Genomic DNA, 23,143 nt, shown 5'->3' with positions numbered 1-23,143 from the left:
TCTCCTTGTCTCCTTTACTTACACTGTCAGACGCTAGGTTCTATTGGCTCAGTTAGCAGAGGCCTACTGTACGTTCCGCCACGTTCCTCCCTGAATAAAACGACAACAAGAATACCAGGTTGTGACGTACAGAACCTGTAACGACACAAGAATAGCCCTACGCCAATTGTTGCCAAATATAAACCAGAGACAAGGCATGGATGAAAGCTGTACTGCCCTTTTGTATCCTTGACGACAGCAGACATTCCAAAATCACAAGGGAGGAATGTTCCGAGGACCTGGGGGCAGATGCTCTGCCCAAAGGGGGAATTCAGGTGCTGCGTACCTGGAAACCGAACTGAACTGAAATAAACTGATGTGTAGTGTACATCTCAGGAATACAGAAGATAAACCGGAAAACCATGACATGTCTAAAATAACCTTAGTTACCCTAGAGCCAGTACCATGTTACCATTTAGGGATTGGCTGGATGACAGGGTGTTTGTGTCAGGTGTAAAATCAGGTAGAACAGGTTCCTGGTTGTTCTGATCTGACTTCCCTCCACTGCACTGCACTGCCCCTTCCCTGGCCTATCGTTCCCTCTCCCTCATACGCTGGCTGTTTCGCGGAGAGATCTCACTGCCTTCCTCACACCTGTTAGCTGTAACCACCTGACCGAGCACCAGAAAAAGGTATGTGGCGATGGTGATTTTAGTAACGTAGCGCTTTTTCACAATTTCTTCTGTATGGGAGATGTATGGTAGACGTTGAGTTGTGTGACACTTATATGTGTTTGGTATTTTTGTAAGGTTACAGACTTGCCAGAAATCTGATTAGTTCAATGATAACGCCACAAAATCTGATTGTAAATGTCATACCACTTTCAAATGAAACCGAATGATCATGTTGGGGTGTCGGGGTTTAAAGTTGCTCTTAGTAGTTGTCCACCAGTCAGGCAAACCAATATACATGTGTCATCCCATCCAGACTATTCTTTTATCAATGCAGATTCAGGTAGTTGCCAAGCGTATATGGGTTTTTTGCTTAATTTCTGAGGGGACTCAAATGGTGTTATTAACCCAACTTTATTTTTACCAAACCAAATATGTCAAGTTGGAAGAGGACACAAACCTAACACAAAGACACTCAGAGTGATTGAAGGAGGATAACATTTAGCAAAATGGATGGTCTACAATGACTGAGTTCATCATGACACTTTCTCTCTGCTTAAATTTAAATACAATTATGTAAGATTAGTAGTCCCAACAGACGGAATACATGATTTCAGACATGTTATTTTATTTCTATCATGCTATCAAAACCTATTCAACCCTTGGCTTTGAGGATATTTCTGAAGGGGAAGTGCTAGCCAGACATTCATGCGTGCTTTGACAATGCTGCTGAATGCGTATTTAGTATGCTTTAACAGGAAATATCGCTGTTCATCCCAGATTGACTCAACTAAAGTACATGGGAGTCTCCCCATATTTACACCCTAAATGATTATTGCATTGACATTCATTTAGTCTATTGTCCCCAAAACTGAGTTGGCAGACTCTTATAAATACAAGTTCTGGGAGATTTGATGGCAAAAACATTGGGAGTTTGCTTCCATTCAGGGGAAATAATTGTCCTCCTAACCCTGACCAGGCCTTATAAAAATTGAGGTCAAAGCCAAACTGATAGCATCAACACTTTATCTCCTTGATTGGTATGAATAGATTACAATTCTATTAAAAGATAACGATAGAGTCAAGTCAGCCAAACCCCCATTGAGAGCTTGTTTTTTTTGTATTACAGGGTGAGCATTTGTTTCAGAACATGCGGAATATGAAATACTTTATGGGAATCTTGGGAATTCATAAAGTCCTTGTCTCGCCTTAATCAATTTAACTATTCATACATTTAGTTCATTCTTGGTGACTGGTTGCCTAAGAAAAATGATGTACAATACTGTATATTCTCTACTTATAGTCAATGGTGGCCTGCAGACCATGGCACATTCGAGGCCAAAATGGGATTTTTTTTTTCTTTTTTCTTTTTTTACATTTGTGGAGAACCAACCTTGACTCAATGTATCTAACAAAAATACTTTTGTTTACGTGTTGATTGTTGTTTAGAACACGAACGAGAGAGACGGGATATGGACCTTTATTCAATCATCACTGCTGTTTTGCTTCTGCAACTGCAAGGTTTTCATGTGGCCTTGCTCCAGGCACCAACAAACTCTCCCGGACGGACGATTGATCAAAGTTGGCTTCGTCAATTGTTCAAATCCAAGCTCAACAAGACATCACAAGCTCAGTCCAATGGCATTGTTGATACGAACCAGGAGGGTACTGAGTCAACAGATAACTCTCCTTGGGGTATCGCAGATGGTTCCATGTCATTTAGTGGGGAACAGGACACAAGCGAGACTGCAGGTGATGTGACGATTGGCACCACAATGCCACCAGGGTTGCCAGAAGCCACAGCAGAGGACCCTGAATCGCCAGCGACCGCTGTTGAATCTCCAGAAACCACTGTTGCACCAGAACCCCCAGTGAGTGTTGCCTTAAACTCAAGCCAAGTTTCCAATGCAACTGGAGAGGACAGTGGACTCCAAACTACCAGCACCACTCCAATCACAGAAAACTCAAATGGCTCTAATTCCGTGTCCAATGACACTGAATTGAACGAGACAACCACAGCTCCAGACACCAATAGCACAGAGGAGGCCGGTCCAGATCCTGATACTGAGAACGGGGTAACCAACAGTACAGAGGACAGCCATAATGTAACGACTGCAGTACCAGAAGAACCAGCGCCATCAAGTGAACCATCCACAGCTTCCCCCACCACAGAGCTCCCCTTGGACTCACCTGGGACTACAACTGCCAAAATCATCCCAGAAACTACAACAACCACAGGTCCCAGCACAACAACAGACATGATGGAAACTGGTGCCGCTTCAGGGAACAACTCTGCGAGAGGTGAGGAGACAGTGTCTAAGTATCTGGTACATTCTTTGTCTCAAGGGTACTGCTGTGTGCACCTGTGACCTACTTACTTGCTTGGTCAAGGGAGCCTGTAACAACTTTTAGGGAAATACCAAGAGCTCACAACAATGTTTAAATTTGGGTGTGTTCACTTCACATAACCATTGTGATATTGTTTTAAATGTTTCGGGAGAGGCATTAATGAATGAGTCAGCAACCAGACAAAGACAGAGCAGTCAAAAAGTTACAAATAACCACCGAGTATCAGATTTGAACATCGGAGGGACCTAGTTAGAAAGTAACACAATATCCAACAACGCTCAAAGGGCAGTTATGTTATATCACCATCGTCTTTTTTTACAAACCCGCTTTCTTTCCGGTCTCTCCCTGACCCACATTTGACAGATCTCTATTTTTTTTCATTGTCAAAGCACAAACTCCCCTTCTTTCACCGGCTGGGCTGGGTTGAGTTTCAGACACTATCTGCATGCCCATAGTGAGTGGAGGCTTCCATTACAAATGCCTTCTCCAGGGGACAAAATACCCCTGTGTTAGCCTGTCTACAGGCAGGAGGAGGTCAGTAGCTGCAGTACAGGGCGTGAGAGTACTACTCTCCAGTTTCTAACATACTCAACAAGGGACCTTTTGAGTGGGGGATTGTTGACATTCGTTAAAGGAGGATACCCCCAATTTTGACAGGTTATAAATGATTTACGAGTATTTCTTCTCGCAATTCAAATTCAATTGCATCCTTTTCAAAAAACGTACACATGATTTGCCAGGTGCAGTCATGAATTTGAATATGTAGTAACTACTTCTGTCAAACTTGACTATAAATACTTGGAAAAGTGTGCTGAAAAACGTTGTTACCATTGGGAGAAACCTCATACATTTCAGCCAGTGATTTGTTTATTCTGTGGCTTGTTTGACCTGTTTGTTTACCTCATTTGCATGTTGCCTTACAGATTTTCCATAGTCAGTACAGCATGCTAGTTATGCATCGCAGTCTTTTTACGCAATACTTATTAATCAATTTGTAACGGCTGTCCTCCTCCTCATCTGACGAGGAGTAAGAAATGTCGGACCAATGCGCAGCGTGGTATGTGTCCATAATATATTTTAATGAGACAAACGAACACAGAAACAAAACAATAAACGATACGTGAACTACGTATGTGGGACAAACACTGACACAGAAAATAACCACCCACGAAACCCAGGTGAAAAAAGGCTACCTAAGTATGATTCTCAATCAGAGACAACTAACGACACCTGCTTCTGATTGAGAATCATACCAGGCCAAACGAAAAAAACAACATAGATAACCCAACCAACTCACGCTCTGACCACACTAAAACAAGGAAATAACAAAAGAACTAGGGTCAGAACGTGACACAATTGACAACACGTACTGGCTATTACCTTTTCTTTAGGGAACATAGAGAGAAAAGGTGTAGAGTTTCACACAACCACGTCACACAAAAGTACACCATATCTGGACCCAGATCATATTTTCTCTATTCATGGGTTGCACCTCCGTCACTTGGTTGCGTCACGCCATTGTTACACTAAAAATAAAAGATTCCAGGAGGATCCTTCAGGGATTCTTCAAAATGAAACGGTAGGTTAACCCCTGTAAGTTATTCGAAGAACCCTTTAAAACGAGTCTGGCGTGTTGCTGTTGATGTCCTCTGTAGGCTATGAATAGCCAGAATGATTTTGCAATGCATGGTGATCTAACAGGTTTCCTGTTATATTCATCAGAGGTGTAGGGAAGGTGAAGTCTGTGAATACAAAAAATATATCATTATACAGATGATTCACAAAGTGTGCACACAACAGTATTCATACCTTGGTTTTTGTGGTAAATGTGAATGGAAAAAAAACGGTTAACTTTTGACAAAGGTTTTCATACACATACCTTGTCCATAATGAAGAGGGCTCTGGGATCTTCATTGGAGAGGTAAGGGAGGAGGAAGATGGCTGCTGTGACAGAGTCCTATGAGGTTTTAGAGAATTTAAATGAACTGTTGAGCATACATGTGATCTGCATACCATTATAAGGCAAACCACTACTAATTGTACATACAAAGGCACACACAAATAACTGAGCAGTTCAGGCAGCTGCACACAATGCAGCTATATTGTAAAGATATTCTTACCTCTTTGTTGATGGATATCCATTGAATTGTGTCCATTTTCTGTATTAGAAAGAATTGTAAAAAGGGACAAAGTGTTCAACAACAGCCATTTGAACAAATATGACAGATAGATGGAATAATCATAAAACAATATCAATTTAAATCATACAAGAGAGAAACCTGACCTTAAATTGAGGAGTTTTCCAGTTAAATGCCTGCACCTGCTGTCATCTCAAATCCAAATGTTTCAGTTGGGTAGTTAGGTTCCTGCAAGAACCACCAAGAACTAAAAAGGTTCCTTGATGAAACCCACCTCATAAGTGGTTCTTGGAAAAACCTTTTGGGGGAATTTTTCAGTGCCAAGAACCGCAACGTTCTTCGATGAACTTTGAGGATCTTAGAAGAACCCTTGATGAACCCCACATTTTTAGAGTGTACATTCATTCTAAAGACACCTCAGCCATAGTAGCCCCCAAAAGATGAGTGGTACCCAGTCATTCCAAACGGTGACTAATGACTGTTTCTGTCACGACTTCCGCCGAAGTTGGCTCCCCTGCCTGTTCGGGCGGTGCTCGGCGGTCGTCGTCACCGTCCTACTAGCCGCCACCGATACCTTTTTCGTTTGTCTGTTTGTTTTGTCTAATTAGTTTCACCTGTGTTTCTGTTGTTTGGTTTAATGAGCTTCCCTATTTTTAGTAGGTGGACCCGCCCTTGTTTTGTGCGGTATTGTCTTTATGTTACGTGTGTGCGTTTTAGGTAGAGGTGGATTTATTTTCTTATTACTTGGCACCGTGTGTTTTTGGGTTGTCACGTTATTGTCTGCGCCCTGTATTGTTGGGCTTATCATTTTTGTGTGCCGAAGTAAGAGCACTTTTCCCCAGTGGAACTCTCTGCGTCTGATTCCTTCACCCACCTAGTCCCGCGTGACAGTTTCATCTAAATTACACTACATTCTTAGAAAAAAAGGTGCTATCTAGAACCTAAAAGGGTTCTTTGGCTGTACCCATAGGAGCACCCATTGAAGAACCCCTTTTGGTTCCACGTATAAATAAACCTTTTGGGTTCCATGTAAAACCCTTTTCACAGAGGGTTCTACATGGAACACAAAAGGGTTCGACCTGGATCCAAAAATGGTTCCCATTTGGGGACAGCCGAACAACCCTTTTGGAACCCTTTTGTGTATAGTGGCCCGGAAATACGATGACATTGCGTAACAGTTGGCAAATAATTAGTAGGAAAAAACTTTGCCATTGTTATGATGTCGTCAAATTCGTCCTTCAATGCACACAGAGGGCTAATGTCAACAGTATGCATGTCAGTCTTTCTTGGCTCAAAGTAGAGAAGAGATTGACTGCATCAATTTCGGTTTTTGTGAGAAATATTAATGTGTTAAATTCCTAATTGTCTGTATAATCAACTTACATAGCTCTGACAGACATACTTACCCCACCAGGGGTCTCTTCACAGTCCCCAAATCCAGAACGAATTAAAGGCAATACACAGTATTATATAGAGCCATGATCACATGGAACTCCCTTCCATCTCAAAATGTTCTTTAAAAAACAAATAAAACAACACCTCACAGCACAAAGTGTTCTTATTTGGTTCTTATTTTCTTATTTCGAAATAGTGTAGTTCAGTCCTTGAGCTGTTCTTGTCTATTGATGTTCTGTATTATGTCATGTTTTGTGTGTGCCCCAGGAAGAACTAATGGGGATCCTAATAAAATAAAATAAAAATCCAAATATCAAATTTACTTTAGACAGATGGCAATGTTGCCATTAGCTAGCAGTTCGTAAAAAATACCTAGCATTTCTAGAGTTAGCTAGCTAGAATCCGATGCTCTCCCCACAATCGTAGCTAGCTAGCTAGCTAGCTAACGTAATACTATATCTCATGTTAATCTGATGACAAATGTTTTTTTCTACTAAGTATTTGCCTCCTTTAGAAATGACAATGTATTTCCAAGCAACTATAATGCAGTTCTTCATCAATGACAGTTGACAATGCATTGAGTGGAACGTTCAGTCAGGAGTCAGGCTTAAACATTCAAAACAATATTGTGATGAAACGTGTAAGCCAGGAATATGAATGCCCCACTTTACGCTAATGTAAATGCAGGGTGTGCTCCTTTAACATTTTTTTAAAGTGTTGTGAGAAAATAGAAATGCAACTGAGGTTAACAACCTTAGTCTTCAGATAAGGAGATGTCAGGGAAGTAAACATTTGAATTTCCAAATGTGATGACCGAGATTATGAAAGCTTATTCGAAGAGGGGAAATTGTTGTTCATGGTAAACATGTTGTTACTCTTATTAGCATATTGACTAGTCTGGTACTTTTCATTTAGTTGTATAAAGTTCTATCACAACTGCCTTGGAGTAGTTAGATCTCCTCTTCGCATACCACAAACCACATTACAGTGCATTCGGAAATTATTCAGACCCCTTGACTTTTTCCACATTTTGTTACATTACAGCCTTATTCTAAAATGGATTCAATTGGTTTTTTCCTCATCAATCTACACACAATACCCCAAAATGAAAAGAAAAAATGAAATAACACATTTACATAAATATTCAGACCCTTTACTCAGTACTTTGTTGAAGCACCTTTGGCAACGATTACAGCCTCAAGTCTTCTTGGGTATGACATTACAAGCTACAACCTTCGAGGTCCTGAGCACTCTGGAGTAGGTTTACATCAAGGATCTCTCTGTACTTTGCTCCGTTCATCTTTCCCTCGATCCTGACTAGTCTCTCAGTCCCTGCCACTGAAGAACATCCCCACAGCAAGATGTTGCCACCACCATGCTTCACTGTAGGGATGGTGCCAGGTTTCCTCCAGACGTGATGCTTGGCATTCAGGCCAAAGGGTTCAATCTTGGTTTCATCAGACCAGATAATCTTGTTTCTCATGGTCTGAGAGTCGTTCAGGTGCCTTTTGGAAAACTCTAAGCAGGCTGTCATCTGCCTTTTACTGAGGAGTGGCTTCTGTCTGACAACTCTACCCTAGAGCCCTGATTGGTGGAGTGCTGCAGAGATGGTTGTCCTTCTGAAATGCGCTCCCATCTCCACAGAGGAACTCTGGAGCTCTGTCAGAGTGACCATTGGGTTCTTGGTCACCTCCATGACCAAGCCCCTTCTCCCCCAATTGTTCAGTTTGGCCGGGTGGCCAGCTCTAGGAAGAGTCTTGATGGTTCCAAACTCTTAAATTCCATTTAAGAATGTTGGAGGCCACTGTGTTCATGGGGACCTTCAATGCTGCAGAAATGTTTTGATATCCTTCCCCAGATGTGTGCCTCGACACAATCCTATCTCGGAGCTCAATTCCTTCAACCTCATGGCTTGGATTTTGTTCTGACATGCACTGTCAACTGTGAGACCTTATATAGACAGGTTTGTGCCTTTCCAAATCATGTCCAATCAATTGAATAATTATGTAATTATTATTTATTTGTAATAAATTGGTAAAAATGTCTAAAAACCTGTTTTCACTTTGTCAAGGGGTCTGAATACTTTCCAAATGCAGTGTATGCCCAAGGAGACAGGGGTTTTATGTTAATCAGGTTTCCATGGGTAACACAAACAATCCTTAGTTCTCTTTGATTTATCTTTTAGTCCAAAAAGTAATGAGTACAACCTGGATGCTGAATCCAATTCTTAAGGAAGATATTTCTCCTCACTGAATTGAAACAGTACATTAGCAGAGCTAACGCAACCTGTAACTGTATTTTAGCCATAATCCTTTTCCTCTTACAGGGGTTGGTTAACGTAATTCAATCAGGGATTCTGGGAGAGCAGGGATTGTCTCCCAGTGTCTGGTGGAAAGCAGACTGAAACGAGTTTCCTCTAGGATTTTGCCTGTGTTTAGCTCTATTCCATTTATTTTTATCCTAAATAACTCTGTAGTCCTTGCCGATGACAAGCATACCCATAACATGATGCAGCCACCACCATGCTTGAAAATATGAAGAGTGGGACCCAGTGATGTGTTATGTTGGATTTGCTCCAAACATATTACTTTGTATTCAGGCCAAAAGTTAATTTCTTTACCATATTTTTTGCAGTATTACTTTAGTGCATTATTGCAAACAAAATGCATGTTTTGGAATATTTGTATTCTGTACAGGCTTCCTTCTTTTCGCTTAGTCATTTAGTTTAGTATTGTGGAGTAACAACACTGAACAAAAATATAAATGCAACAATTTCTTATTTAGGCTTGCCATAACAAAGAGTTTGAATATTGACAGTAAAATGGCGCCGACAGATAGGGCAGCCGTGCTTCTAGTTGCTAGAAAACTTTGTAGTATTTTTTTTCTGTGTTATTTCTTACATTATTAGCCCAGAATTTTTTGGGTGTTATTACATACAGCCGGGAAGATCTTTTGGATATCAGAGTGCCGGTAACTCACCAACATTACCACTATTATGACCAGGAATTAGACTTTCCCCAATCGGATCCTTTGTTCGTACCCCCCAGTGCAATTGAATTGATTCCAGAGGCTGATCCAAAACACCGCCGGCGGAGAAGAGTTATTCGGAGTGGACTTCTAATCCGACTCAGGAGGCGCGCACACCACCCACCGCTTCCAAGTATAGTACTCGCTAATGTTTAGTCTCTGGATAATAAAGTTGATGCGCTCAGGGCAAGGATTTCCTTCCAGAGAGACATCAGGGATTGTAACATACTCTGTTTCATGGAAACATGGCTCTCTCAGGATATACTGTCTGAGTCCGTACAACCAGTTGGGTTCTCAGTTCATCGCGCAGACAGGAATTAATATCTCTCTGGGAAGAAGAAGGGCAGGGGTGTATGTTTCATGATTAACTGGTGTGATTGTGATAACATACAGGAACTCAAGTCCTTTTGTTTATCCAACCTAGAATACCTCACAATCAAATGCCAACTGTATTACCTCCCAAGAGAATTCTCTTTAGGTATAGTCACAGCCATGTATATTCCCTCTCAACCGATACCACAACGGCCCTCAAATAACTTCACTGGACTTTATGCAAACTGGAAACCACATATCCTGAGGCTGCATTTATTGTAGCTGGTGATTGTAACAAAGCAAATTTGTAAAAATGTGTGTGTTCTATCAACACATTGACTATAGTACTCACGCTGCTAAAACACTCGACCACTGCTACTCCAACTTCCGGGATGCCTACAAGGCCCTCCCCCGCCCTCCCTTCGGCAAATCTGATCACGACTCCATTTTGCTCCTCCCTTCCTATAGGTAAAAACTCAAACAGGAAGTACCCGTGCTAAGGACTATTCAACGCTGGTCCGACCAATCAGAATCCACGCTTTAAGATTGTTTTGATCACGCAGATATGTTCTGGGTAGCCTCTAAGAATAACATTGGCGAATATACGGATACGGTGACTGAGTTTATTAGGAGGTGTATAGGAGATGTTGTACCCACTGTGACTATTAGAACCTACCCTAACCAGAAACCGTGGATAGAAGGCAGTATTCACGCAAAACTGAAAGCGTGAACCACCGCATTTAACCATGGCAAGGTGACTGGGAATATGGCCGAATACAAACAGTGTAGCTATTCCCTCCGTATGGCAATCAAACAGGCAAAACGTCAGTATAGAGACAAAGTGGAGCCGCAATTCAACGGCTCAGACACAAGACGTACTGTATGTGGCAGTGTCTACAGACAATCACAGACTACAAAGGGAAAACCAGGCACGTCGTGGACACCGACGTCTTGCTTCCGGACAAGCTAAACACCTTCTTCACCCGCTTTGAGGATAACACAGTGCCAACGTCGCAGCCTTGATTATCTTTTTGACCTTCCTGTGGCAACAGGTGCTGTAGGTGTCCTGGAGGGCAGGCAACCGCAGGGCTCTCCAGAGGGCGGTGCGGTCTGCAAAAAGCATCACCATGGCAAACTACCTGCCCTCCAGGACACCTACACCACCTGATGCCACAGGAAGGACAAAAAGATAATCAAGGACAACAACCACCCGAGCCACTGCCTGTTCACCCTGCTATCATCCTCGAAGGCGAGGTCAGTACAGGTGTATCAAAGCTGGGACCGAGAAACTGAAAAACAGCTTCTATTTCAAGGCCATCAGACAGTTAAATAGTCATCAGTAGCACCTTAGAGGCTGCTGCCCTACGTACATAGACTTGAAATAACTGGCTAATAATGGAACACTGGTCACTTTAATAATGTTAACATATTTTGCATTACTCATCTCATATATATACTGTATTCTATTCTACTGTATCTTAGTCTATGCCGCTCCGACATTGCTCATCCAAATATTTATAAATTATTAATTCCATTCCTTTACTTTGGATTTGTGTGTATTGTGTGTATTGTTGTGAAATTGTTAGATATTACCTGTTAGAGCTAGAAACACAAGCATTTCGCTACACCCGCAATAACATGCTAAACATGTATATGTGACCAATAAAATTGGTTTTGATTTGACTCAAGACATTTCAGCTTTTCATTTTTTATCCATTTAAAAAATAAATAATCTAAAAACAAAATTCTACTTTGACATTATGGGTAGATCAGTGACACAAAATCTCTATTTAAATTCATTTTCAATTCAGGCTGTAACAGAACAAAATGTGGAAAAAGTAAAGGCGTGTGAATACTTTCTGAAGGCACTGTATCGATTGCGTGATAATTTCACAAATGACGTGAAACGACAATGAAATACTGATACACTTTACACTTTTCATTTGCCTGACATTGGTTAATTATTTGTTTCACTAATAGGTTCAACGTGATTAAATAGATGGAAAACGTTTACTGAAATGCAGTGAAACCTGTTATTTTCACACATGGTAATTGCACTGATTGTGGTAGCCTAATTACATGGCTGGGAAAATAGTACTGTCTATTGGGTTGGGACTGCTCATGTAAAAGGGTGCTCTATATCCTTTTGTAAATTTATTTTTAAAACACATTTTCGCCTCAATTATGGTACTTTATTTGGTTAGTACCAAGTATATGGTTTGTACTGTATATGATTTGTAGATGTTCAATAACTGTCAACAACATTTCAACTTACTGTCCTCTAACCCTACGCTTAATTCTTACCCTAACACTTATTCTAAACCTATCCCTAACGATAACCGTAACCGTGAGCACGTGCCTATCAACAGATACTTTGTTAATAGTATGACCATCTGTAGATAATCTATATGGAACTGTCCAAATAAAGTATGACCGGAAGAATATTTTGCAATACATAAATATGTTACTCCAGACTAAATGTATTGCACCATATATTAGAATTGCACCAATATTAGAATGTTGTATTTCCCTCCTCGTTTTCATGTATTTTTTTGTGATGAATGTATTTTTGTTTTCAAAGGCTTGGCCTCAGATGCAGTGCAGAACAAGAAGAGGAGTGAGGCATGGGGTGCCATCCTGGGCACAGGAGTGGCTGTGTGCTTTGTGGCGATGGTGGTCTATGTCATCCAGAGAAGGAGAGGCCGACGGGATTTCACACACAGGAAGCTTGTTGAGGAATTCCCCTCAGACCCAGGTAGGCAGTTCCCTTGGAGATATTTCCCTTTGATGATTTCCTGGCATATTTTCTATCTGATAGGACTGAATAAATGAATAGGAAAGCACCTGCTATCATAAATGGGCCATGCAAAATGTCACATCTCTGTTTCTCACTCCTAGTTCAACAACTGGACAACAGTGAGGCTTTGGATTTGAAATATGATGGTTCAGCTTACTACAATCCTGGACTCCAAATGGACAACATCCAAATGGCCAACTTTCCACGAGGACATCAAAATTGAAAAGGACTCCAAGTCTAACCTTAAACACGTTAAAGACAACTTTCATATACAAAATACTTATTGAGATCCAACATATGCAATAACGTGCATAAATATCTAGAACAGAATGTTAAGTCATAGATTTTTATTATTTTTCATTATAATTCTTTTTTCTTCTAAGGGGTGGATCAGCTTAATATTGCAGAAAGATTGTTACCTCCATCAATGTAATTGTCTGCATCATTTCCAATCCCCCATATCTTTTTCTGGGTAAATATATCCATATACATACACATATATACAGATATATGCCTATATAGAAATGCATACTTTTTTTAGAATATACCTTTATTATTCCCCGCAAACCCTACCACCCTTCCCCCAATTGGAGTAAACTAATAAACCATAACACTTAGGCTTCTACCTTCAGTTTATATATCTTATACACATTTTACAGAGACAATCTATTTTACAGTAGTTATATTTTGTTTGTTTTTAGTCCTTCCTCTATTTCTGATGTCCATCCAGTTTGATTTCTATTTGTAACTGTGCTATTTCACAACATTTCTGAACCTATATACATTTTACAGACCCCGTATGTTTTACATTGGTTATCTTGTTATTAGTCTCACTCTTCAGCTCCATTCAACCCCTCCCATCTATCTCTCAACACCATCCATTTTGGATTTCTATTTGCCATATATTTTCCAACTGTGCAGTGATGCTTGACAAAGGTACTGAACCGTTCTATTCTCATAGCTTCTACAGATCGTAAATGAAAAATATTTTTTTTTGCTAAAATAATGATTATATTATTGATTGATTGACTATGGCTTTTCAAAAGTCAAAAGTCATAGATTTACTGCACCCTAATGCATTGGTTATGTGGGCTTAGGGGTGTAAACCAATAAACTGTGGGAATTTGAGAATATGTGTTTGGTGCTTATTTATTATTATTTTGGAAAATTTGAATTATATTTTTACACACCTGATTTAAGGTTCTGTTGTGTTTTCATTTCCGAAATTACAACCACTAGAACGAATACAAACTTTACGTAACTTAGACATACACATAAATCTTGCATTGATCTCAATGGAAAAATATAATGCATGGATCTCAAGTTGGGATTCTAGACACTTCCATTCAGTCTATAATAGAAGCAGCAAAAGCCAAAAATGAACACTTGATTATCTGCTATATTTCCAAGATGGTTTGACAAAGGGAACTAAAAAATGTCTTAGACATGAAGACCTGCACTCAAATAAGGTTATTTCTATACCTTATTCTAATTCCCAATTTAGCCACAGGTCAACTCAATATAAACATTAACATACTGTTTAATCATTTTAATACATTTGAATCAACCCAAATTAGAAGGTATTATTATACTGTACCTCTGTCTATTACATCCTTTCTCAAGGTGCTTATGTGTAAAGAACAATTGCCACTGCCATTATTTTTAATGGCTGACTATTAAAGCCAGGGTCGGAAGACCTTTTGAGTAATCAAGAAACCTTTGTCACTTAAAGCTGGACTCCTTAATTGAAAGAATAAAAAGCGCTCACTCCACCTTAATTTATGTAAAAAGCAGAGGTATGGGCATGGAGAAGTGTAACCACTCTCAAATTCAAATTGAGAGCTATGCATGCAAGGAGTAACCATCCATGATATCACAATTATAGGTTTAACCATGTTTTGATGCTAAACAGTGTTTGTTTAGATTTACTTTATTTATCTTTTGGGTTCTGATGTGGTAAGACAGTTGAACTAAGCTCATGAGGCATTTATAAGAGATATACTTCAAGAATCAGGTCCATAATTATTGGCATCCTTGATAAAGTTGAGCAAAAAATACTGTATAAAATAAATAATACAAATCCTGAGCAATATATTTTATACTAATACAATTGCGCAGAGAAAGAGATTTTGTTTAACAAGTAATACAAAATACATCTCAGAAAGATAGCAGTGCAGAAGGTACCCTTGCGGTTAAGGCTGTTGGGCCAATAACCGAAAGGTTGCTGGTTTGAATCCACAAGCTGACTAGGTAAAAAATATGTTGATGTGCCCTTGAGAAAGGCACTTAACCCTTATAGCTCCTATAAGTCGGTCTGGATAAGAGTGTCTGCTAAATGACTAAAATGTAGATAGGTGTCAAAATTATTGACATCCCTGTTTTCAAAACTCTAGCACCCTACCCTTGCGAGGATAATGACACATTTTTGTCAGTGGTGTAAAGTGCTTAAGGAAAAATACTTTAAAGTACTACTTAGCCATTTTTGGGGGTATCTGAACTATACTATTTATATTTTTTACAACTTTTATTTTTTACTTCACTACATTCCTAAAGAAAATGATGTACTTATTACTTCATACATTTTGAATTCTTAGCAGGACAAGAAAATTGTCAAATTCACACACTTATCAAGAGAACATCCCATGTCATACTGTCTCTGACCTGGCGTACTCACTAAACACAAAATGCTTGGTTTGTAAATTATGTCTGAGTGTTGGAGTGTGCCCCTGGCTATCCGTAAATAAAATAAAACATTTAATTGTGCCATCTGGTTTGCTTAATATAAGGAATTTGAAATGATTTATACTTTGGGAGGGATCCAGGGTAGCCCACTCATTAGGCAGGATTAGGCAGCAGCCTATGGTGGCAGATTGACAAGGGCGGCATTCTCTGAGCTAAACTGACCAAGACGCACCTCCAACAACACATAAAACCTTATATATACACTGAACAAAAATATAAACGCAACATGCAACAATTTCAATGATGTTACTGAGATAGAGTTCATATAAGCAAATCAGTCAATTTAAAGAAATAAATTAGGCCCTAATCCATGGATTTCACATGACTGGGGTGGTAGAATTACAACATTATGTTAATCACATTACTTTTATATTAGAATGTATTCCTATATTAGTACATTCACACTGTCTGTTTTTCTGAGGTAACAGAAGGGTTCTTAGAACTCTCATGTGTCTGTGTGAACTGAGAGGAGCCTCTGAGATTTAACGCTGTCAGTCGATTTACAATGGCTTGGTGATAAGACAACATTTCATTCCATGATTAGTGTCTGTGTGCCTGTCCGTCGGTGCCAGGGAGACCCAATTTCCAGTTTATTTATCCCATATGGAAGATGAACATTTGACTTAATCATTTGAGGGAAGGACCTAGTGTCCTATGTTACGTTAGTATTTTTGTATAAACAAGTAGTAAATGACTTAGAGACAGAAACCTGGCGCAATGTAAATCTTGCTGTCTGTTGCTTGATATCACAATGCACCTTTGTATAATTCCACACATCTGTTGTTTGTCATGAACATCCAGGAGGATGGACTTTGTTATAAAATGCTGGGGCTTAGTCCTGCTGGTTGGGCTCTCAATGACTCACCTACAGGTGGGTCGTTGACAAGCTCCATTAATGCAGTAATTCATCGATAATAAAGTTAAATTGTTTTGAAAAATCTAAAAGTCTCTCTCCTTTGATTAGAATAATTACCATGACACTGGGCAGTAATAATGAATTTTTCCCCACAAAAGGTCTTTCTTACAGACAGAACTATTTCTCAGTTTCATCAATTGTCCGGGTGGCTGGTCTCAGATTATCACGCATGTGAAGAAGCCAGATGTGGAGGTCCTGGGCTGGTGTGGTTACACGTGGTCTGTGGTTGTACTGCAAAATTCTCTAAAATAACGTTGGAGGCGAATGGTAGAGAAACAAACATTAAATTCTCTGGCAACAGCTCTGGTGGACAATCCTGTAGTCAGCATGCCAATTGCACGCTCCCTAAAAACTTGAGACATCTGTGGCATTCTGTTGTGTGACAAAACTGCATTTTTAGAGTGAAATGTTATTGTCCCCAACACAAGGTGAACCTGTGTAATGATCATGCTGTTCAATGAACTTCTTGATATGGCACACCTCTCTCTAAATTTGAGCGAAATAAGCTTTTTGTGCGTATGGAACATTTCTGGAATCTTTTATTTCAGCTCATGAAACATGGGACCAACATGTTCAATTCTGCCCCAAAACAATGACAGTTTCTCTCAACGCCGCCCTGTGATAAGCAGTGCCTACTTTGTCAAAGCCAGGGATACAAAATATTTTAATTGTCCATTCCTAGTGCAACTCTCCAGGTTGCTTTTGGAGAGATTGTTGCGGCGCTCGGCCAACGTTCTGTCTAAAAAATGATCTAACATGAATAATGTAACAGATATAGCCTATGGTAGAAAGAGGATGTAGCCTTATCTGTAGTGATGAGACACTTTTTACATCATGCAGGTTTCTCCAATGAAGTAGCCTAACTAAAATGTATTTTTTTGGTGCAGTCTGGACCAGCCTTGATTTCCACATCCACGGACGTTGGTTTTTGGTCTGGTCGAGACCAAATCTGAACCAATCACAGACGTCTATGTTTGGTTCAGATTTGGTGCGGTCCGGACCGACATTGATTTTAACGTCCACGGACATAGATTTTTGGTCCGTTTCGGACCAGCCTTGATTTAGCCCAAACATAGACGTCTATAAATTATGTCTTTTCAACTTTCATTCAGTACTGAAAATGAACCTGAATTCAGTGTGTGGAAAATATGAATTTTAGACGTCTTTTCAACGTAATTTTGCTTGCTGGGACTATTCTCGTTTTGTCTTGCCTAGTGTGGTAGAATGGCCAGGACCGGGCCTGGAGGGATCTTAGATCATTCCTCCATACAGAATCTTTCCAGATCCTTGATATCCTTCGTCTGCACTTATGGACTGCCCTCTTCAATTCAAACCACATTCAATTAACCATTTCTTTGTGGATTTTGATTAGTGTACTTGGTGTTATTTTCTTGCTGGAAGATCCACTTGCGACCAAGTTTCAGCCTCCTGGCATAGGCAACCAGGTTTTTGGCTAAAATGTCCTGATACTTGGTAAAGTTCATGATGCCGTTGACATTAAAAAGGACTCCAGGACAAGTGGAAGCAAAATAGCCCGATAACATCAAAGATCCACCACCATATTTGACCGTAGGTATGAGGTACTTTCCTGCATGTGCTTCTGTTTTTCGACGCCAAACCTATCACTGGTGTGTGTGGCCAAAGAGCTTTATTTTTCTGTAATCTGCACCATATCACCGCCTTGAGTTTGATAAATGACATTGGCACTTGGATTGGAACCAATCACAACACACTCAGTTTATCGACTTACAAAAGACACATTCAGATGTCTTGGTAATAGAGTTTCCGGTTGGCTACTGTACCTAAAATATGTGCCAGCTCATAATCAGCTACAGTAATCATTACAATAAGACCGTTTGTGTTCTGCTCGTCCTCATCTGGGTTGTTTTGTCTGTCTAACTTATTTTCCAACATTTTACAACAGTGGCTGAATATGCATACCTTCATCCCTAATGGACTGTTCTATGCTTTTCCTCCAAAACAGGAAAGGCCACTTGAATGAGCACTATGGACGTTTAGTTGCTAATTGTTTATGGGTTGAATGTTGGCTGTATTCAAATAAGTTAATGAGATAAATTGATTCACATTATGTAATATAAAATCAATTTGTTATCTCATGAAAGCACACAAATCTTTCATTTTAGGCAAACAATATATGCTTTTGCTCATGGGTGTGGGAAGGTGTTCCCCTTTATGTCCACTGACGTAATTTTTAAAATAATATTTCTGTCCATTTAGGGGACTGCTTTGGCTTAAGAGCACCCCTCGGGCAAAAGTTCTGTATAGCTTCTTTAACATAATTGCCTGAACGAGCAGCGAAGGACAGTTGCAATAGGTTTGAATGTGTGCTCTAGATCCACAGTGATCCAGCTCGTGGATCTCGACGAAACACTGAGAGGAATGTCAGGCATGCCTTACTCTCTAACTGCAATTTGGGTCAGTCCTGATAGAGCTGAGAGAGTTGCAGCTGCTATCACAGAGGGTGTTCAGGAAGCGACTTTCCTCACTTCACCCCCACCAACCTGCTCAGTTGATTTTGATAAAGAGAGAACTGTCCTCTTAAAAAAGAAATGCTTCATGGCAGTGTATTGCATCTCCTTCTCAAAAGGGGGCGCCATACCATAAGTAATACTATAATACTGCTAGTGCTGAGAGATTTGGTTTAGCAGCTGCCTACCTGCTGCTTGCAGCGTTACAGATTCTGTGCTAGAAATGTTAAGGTCATTTCCAATTGAGCCGACATATGCAGAATTTACCGTAAATGCAGTCTCCGCTGAAAAGCTGAACTTCCGCAATGTGGATTGAATAGAGCCCTAGGTGTTAGCCATGCCTGGGTAGCTGCTAGTTGCAGGCCAGACAGCACAGGACTGAGGAAAACAAAACACACGTCAGCATTGATGAGGTCAGCTAAATTCCCTTCTCTTGTAAGGGAACCAAGCAGCTGTCAAGGAAAGGCTTGCATGCCTTATTTGCCCTGCTGGAGACATATTGCGCAAAGGCAACCTCAAAGCCCATAGCACATCCATTGAGACAGAGGTGAAATTAACAATCACGTTCCGGAGGAAAAATGGCAGGTTTCCTCTTTGCAAAGACAGATTAATGCGAAACTGGCACCCTGCATGTATGTATTTGTTGTTTGGACTCCCATTAAATACGTGGTATGAATGAATATGCACTGTGTACAAAACATCAGACACACCTTCCTAATATTAAGTTGCACCCCCTTAATCCGTCAGGGCATGGACTCTTCAAGGTGTCGAAAACCGTTGCACAGGGATGCTGTCGCATGTTGACATGTTGACCCAAGTTGGCTGTATGTCCTTTGGGTGGCGGATCAATCTTGATACACATGGGAAACTGTTGAGCATGAAAAACCCACCAACATTGCAGTTCTTGACACACTCAAACCGGTGCATCTGGCACCTATTACCATACCCTGTTCAAAGGCACTAAAATATTTTCTCTTGCCTATTCATCCTCTGAATGGCGAACATACACAGTCCATGTCTCAATTGTTTGATCTCAGAGCAAAGTCTTAAAAATCCTTCTTTAAGCTGTCTCCTCCCCTTCATCTAATGAATAAAGGTGAAAAATCTACATTGATTGAAGTGGATATCAATAAGGGATCATAGCTTTCACCTGGATTCACCTTGTCAGTCTACATCATGGAAAGAGCAGTTGTTCCTAATGTTTTGTACATTGTTTACTTCATGCATAAAACTCAGAGAGATAGGAGCGCTCCATTCGATTTTTTAAGAGCCACTTTAAACATGTTTTATGTATATTTCAGACACTTTTCATCATATTTATATTTCATACGATATCAGTGATGTGCTTATGCACACTAATTAACCCTCCAAACAGACTGCCCTTAACTAGCCCAACAATCCTTCTAGACCAGAAGCGTCTATCTCATTCCATGGAGGTCCTAGTGTCTACAGGTTTTGTGTTTTTCCTTTCAATTAAGCCCTAGACAACCAGGTGTAGGGAGTTCCACTAATAAGTGACCTTAATTCATCCCTCAAGTACAACCGAGGAGCGAAAACCTGCAAGCCCTCCGCGGAATGAGTTTGCCACCTGTGTTCTAGACTTTGGAGGACCTTTTTGATGTACTGTAGTTATGAAATAAAAACGAGTGTTGTTTTCCCCTCTACCTCCTACCTCATGTTGACCAGTTGGGAATGGTTTATTTATAGTTCCTTGAGCAGATTTCCCTCTGAGTACAAAGGCATCCACACAATTCATGAATTGATTTGTGCGTACACTTGGTTAAAAAATGGATTTCAATACCAAGAATGTTGAATGATTTATTTATATTTGTTTGCCAAAAGAAGTGTTGAACTGAACAATTCGTGCCCTTCAAAAGTAAGAGGACAATGAACAAAACTGCTATTACGAAATACAACATGATCTGAAAGAAGCAGGGCGGCTAATAGCTAATAATATTGAATCACATGCATCCACACACACACAATACACAATCTAGAGAAAATTAGGCACTATTCGCTGTCTGGCAGCATAATCAGAAACCAACGAAAACCAGACTGGTTTCTGGAGAGAATTCCACCGTCCATAAAATGGATTCCTAAACAAACAATGTAGTTTAGTGCTGTGTCTGAAATCATTACTAGCTGTCAAATCCTTTCATTCTTATTTCGTCAATTTCTCACCACTCTCTCAAAGCGCAGTGGAGGAAAAGGAAGTCTTAGGGAAGGGACCTTCAACCTTCTCTTCCAATGCGCTTGAAAGGGAGGTGAGGAAATGAGGGTGAACAAGGACGGTGGCAGCAAGGATTCGACAGCTAGTAATGTTTTGAGACAGCTCAGTGCTGTTTATGGCCTCTCTGTTGGGAAGGAGTTAATTTGACTTCATGCTGCTCCCATTGTGGGAGTCCTCATTTCTCCTCTAAGCTCTATCGCCTTTAGATGTGCAAGGCAGGCAAAATCCTGCCACGGTTTCTCACATCTCACATTGCCCTCTCCTCAGCACCACAGCTGGATGCTCTTAGCCTATTGACAGGGTCCCGGACTGTTCTCCTGGAGACGACACCTGAGGCCTTGTCGACAGACAGCTTTTATTTTGTAACCACTTCAGGAAAAGGAAGGCCTTCTTAATTCGAGACTGACAGTTGGTTCAGGCGATGGAATTCATTAGCAAAAGCTGACGATAAGAAAATAGTTTGATGACCCCATGAATACCAATATTTCACTTCAAAACAAATGTGTGCTGCATTTTAAGCCAGTAGGACCAACACATACAAACAGTAGGTATATCTGAAAGTAAGTAAGACTAAATAAATAAATGAAGATTTTGGCCAAATAGTAGGCCTACTGTGTAAGACAACCCACACAACAAAATCAACACAGACTTCTACTAATGTGCATTATATCCTCATATCGCTTCTAACCAAACGCAATGTGTGCAAGGAGCCCACCTCAGCACCTCCGCTCAACAGCTCAATGAAAAATGAGGGGATAACGCACCAGCGGAACTCCCTGGGGAAAATGTAGAACAAAAGTAATCAATTATCACACCTCTCACTGAATTCCCTTTGCTGTGGCCCCTTGATTATGTAAGGGAATTAGCTATCGATCAGCTAAGTGAGCCAGCAGGACGGTCACCAGTCAGCCACACAACTCAACGCCATTCCGCCAAAGTAGAGCGTTGCTAGTTAATCATGCCACATTTCACTTGGTTTGTGCCTGAGTTATGACTGAGGAGTGAGTGAATTAACACCCGCCTAATTATATATGGGAAGGAGGCTAATACCAAGGTCAGCAAAAGTGAGGAAACAAGGCAAGATCTCACACCATATGCCACTCTTTGAGATGCACCGTGCATGCTGCAGCTCTCTCAACGCACTGCTCATTATTACAACTATTATCTATTATCCACCGGCGTGGACCTCTAGGTTTTCACTGTACGTGAGACAGATATTTAGAAACAAAATCCAATCTATTAAAGTCCAAAAGCCAACAGGTAGATTCGATACGATACTCGATAAGCAGTGACGGAATTCGCAAAACAAAATAAAGTGTTGTATTGAAAGATTTTGTGCTCCATATGTGAAATGGACTTTCCTGTTCCCAGATACCATTGTGCTCATGAAAGCTAGTGCTCCAGTAAATCCGCAGGGAGAAGCTACAGTACAGTAACGGTGGCCTAAGAGCAACCGGTCACTTCATGTGTTCACGGTTATGAGAATTTAGGACACTGGGAGAGGGGATGTCTGTTGCCGAGATAAGAAAGATGCAGACGCATACAGTCTTATGTGTAGCCTATCACTGTCCTCTACTACATTGACAATAACACACGCCTACTACTTCACAACATCACACATGAGATTGAGTCATCCTGTACTGTCAATGTTCTTTTGAACATTGATTAATAAAAGGTTCAGAAATCTTGTCAGCCCTATGCACTTAGCAAGGCAGAGTGAGTGGAACGATAAACGTTTAACAAAATAAAAGCACTTTGAAATTAAGGAATGATAGCCTCACACTTTTACCACAGCATGCAGGAACAGCTAAATTAGTAGCTGTAAATGTAGCTGTGAAAGGCAGCTAACTACTAGCGCTTCTCAGTTGCCACCTTTATTACAGCTGATTAGGTGACTCACTTGAGGGCTACACTGGGTAACCTGGTCTCAGAGCAAAACGTATTATATTTTACTAAAGTCTGTGCCCCTCCATTTAGTATGATACAGAATGTTACTTTACATTACATTGGCCTACCAATATAATAGCAGTTCTACAATATTATACAAATTGTAGGACGTATAGTACGTTACGAACTACAAATCATATGATATGTCATG

General features: G+C 40.4%; 1 protein-coding gene across 1 annotated transcript; it reads left to right on the top strand.

Moving 5' to 3' along the window:
- Positions 1–538: 538 nt before the first annotated feature.
- LOC139563081 (mucin-15-like) lies at positions 539–13,799 on the top strand. Its single transcript, XM_071381359.1, has 4 exons — positions 539–671; positions 2,100–2,951; positions 12,453–12,626; positions 12,770–13,799. The coding sequence occupies exons 2-4, from the start codon at positions 2,123–2,125 to the stop codon at positions 12,889–12,891; spliced, it is 1,125 nt and encodes a 374-aa protein (XP_071237460.1). The 5' UTR covers positions 539–671; positions 2,100–2,122; the 3' UTR covers positions 12,892–13,799.
- Positions 13,800–23,143: the final 9,344 nt, after the last annotated feature.

The sequence above is a fragment of the Salvelinus alpinus genome, chromosome 33 (assembly GCF_045679555.1).
Source record: "Salvelinus alpinus chromosome 33, SLU_Salpinus.1, whole genome shotgun sequence".
Taxonomy (NCBI): Eukaryota; Metazoa; Chordata; class Actinopteri; order Salmoniformes; family Salmonidae; genus Salvelinus; species Salvelinus alpinus.
The sequence above is the reverse complement of the archived record's forward strand: the minus strand, read 5'-3'. Positions and strand labels throughout refer to the sequence as shown.

Excerpts from the sequence above, each read along its gene's own strand:
- LOC139563081 (XM_071381359.1), top strand. The coding sequence starts at position 2,123 with ATGGACCTTTATTCAATCATCACTGCTGTTTTGCTTCTGCAACTGCAA. Across the intron at positions 2,952-12,452 it reads AGGGAACAACTCTGCGAGAG|GCTTGGCCTCAGATGCAGTG; the intron begins GTGAGGAGACAG and ends TTGTTTTCAAAG. Across the intron at positions 12,627-12,769 it reads GGAATTCCCCTCAGACCCAG|TTCAACAACTGGACAACAGT; the intron begins GTAGGCAGTTCC and ends TCTCACTCCTAG.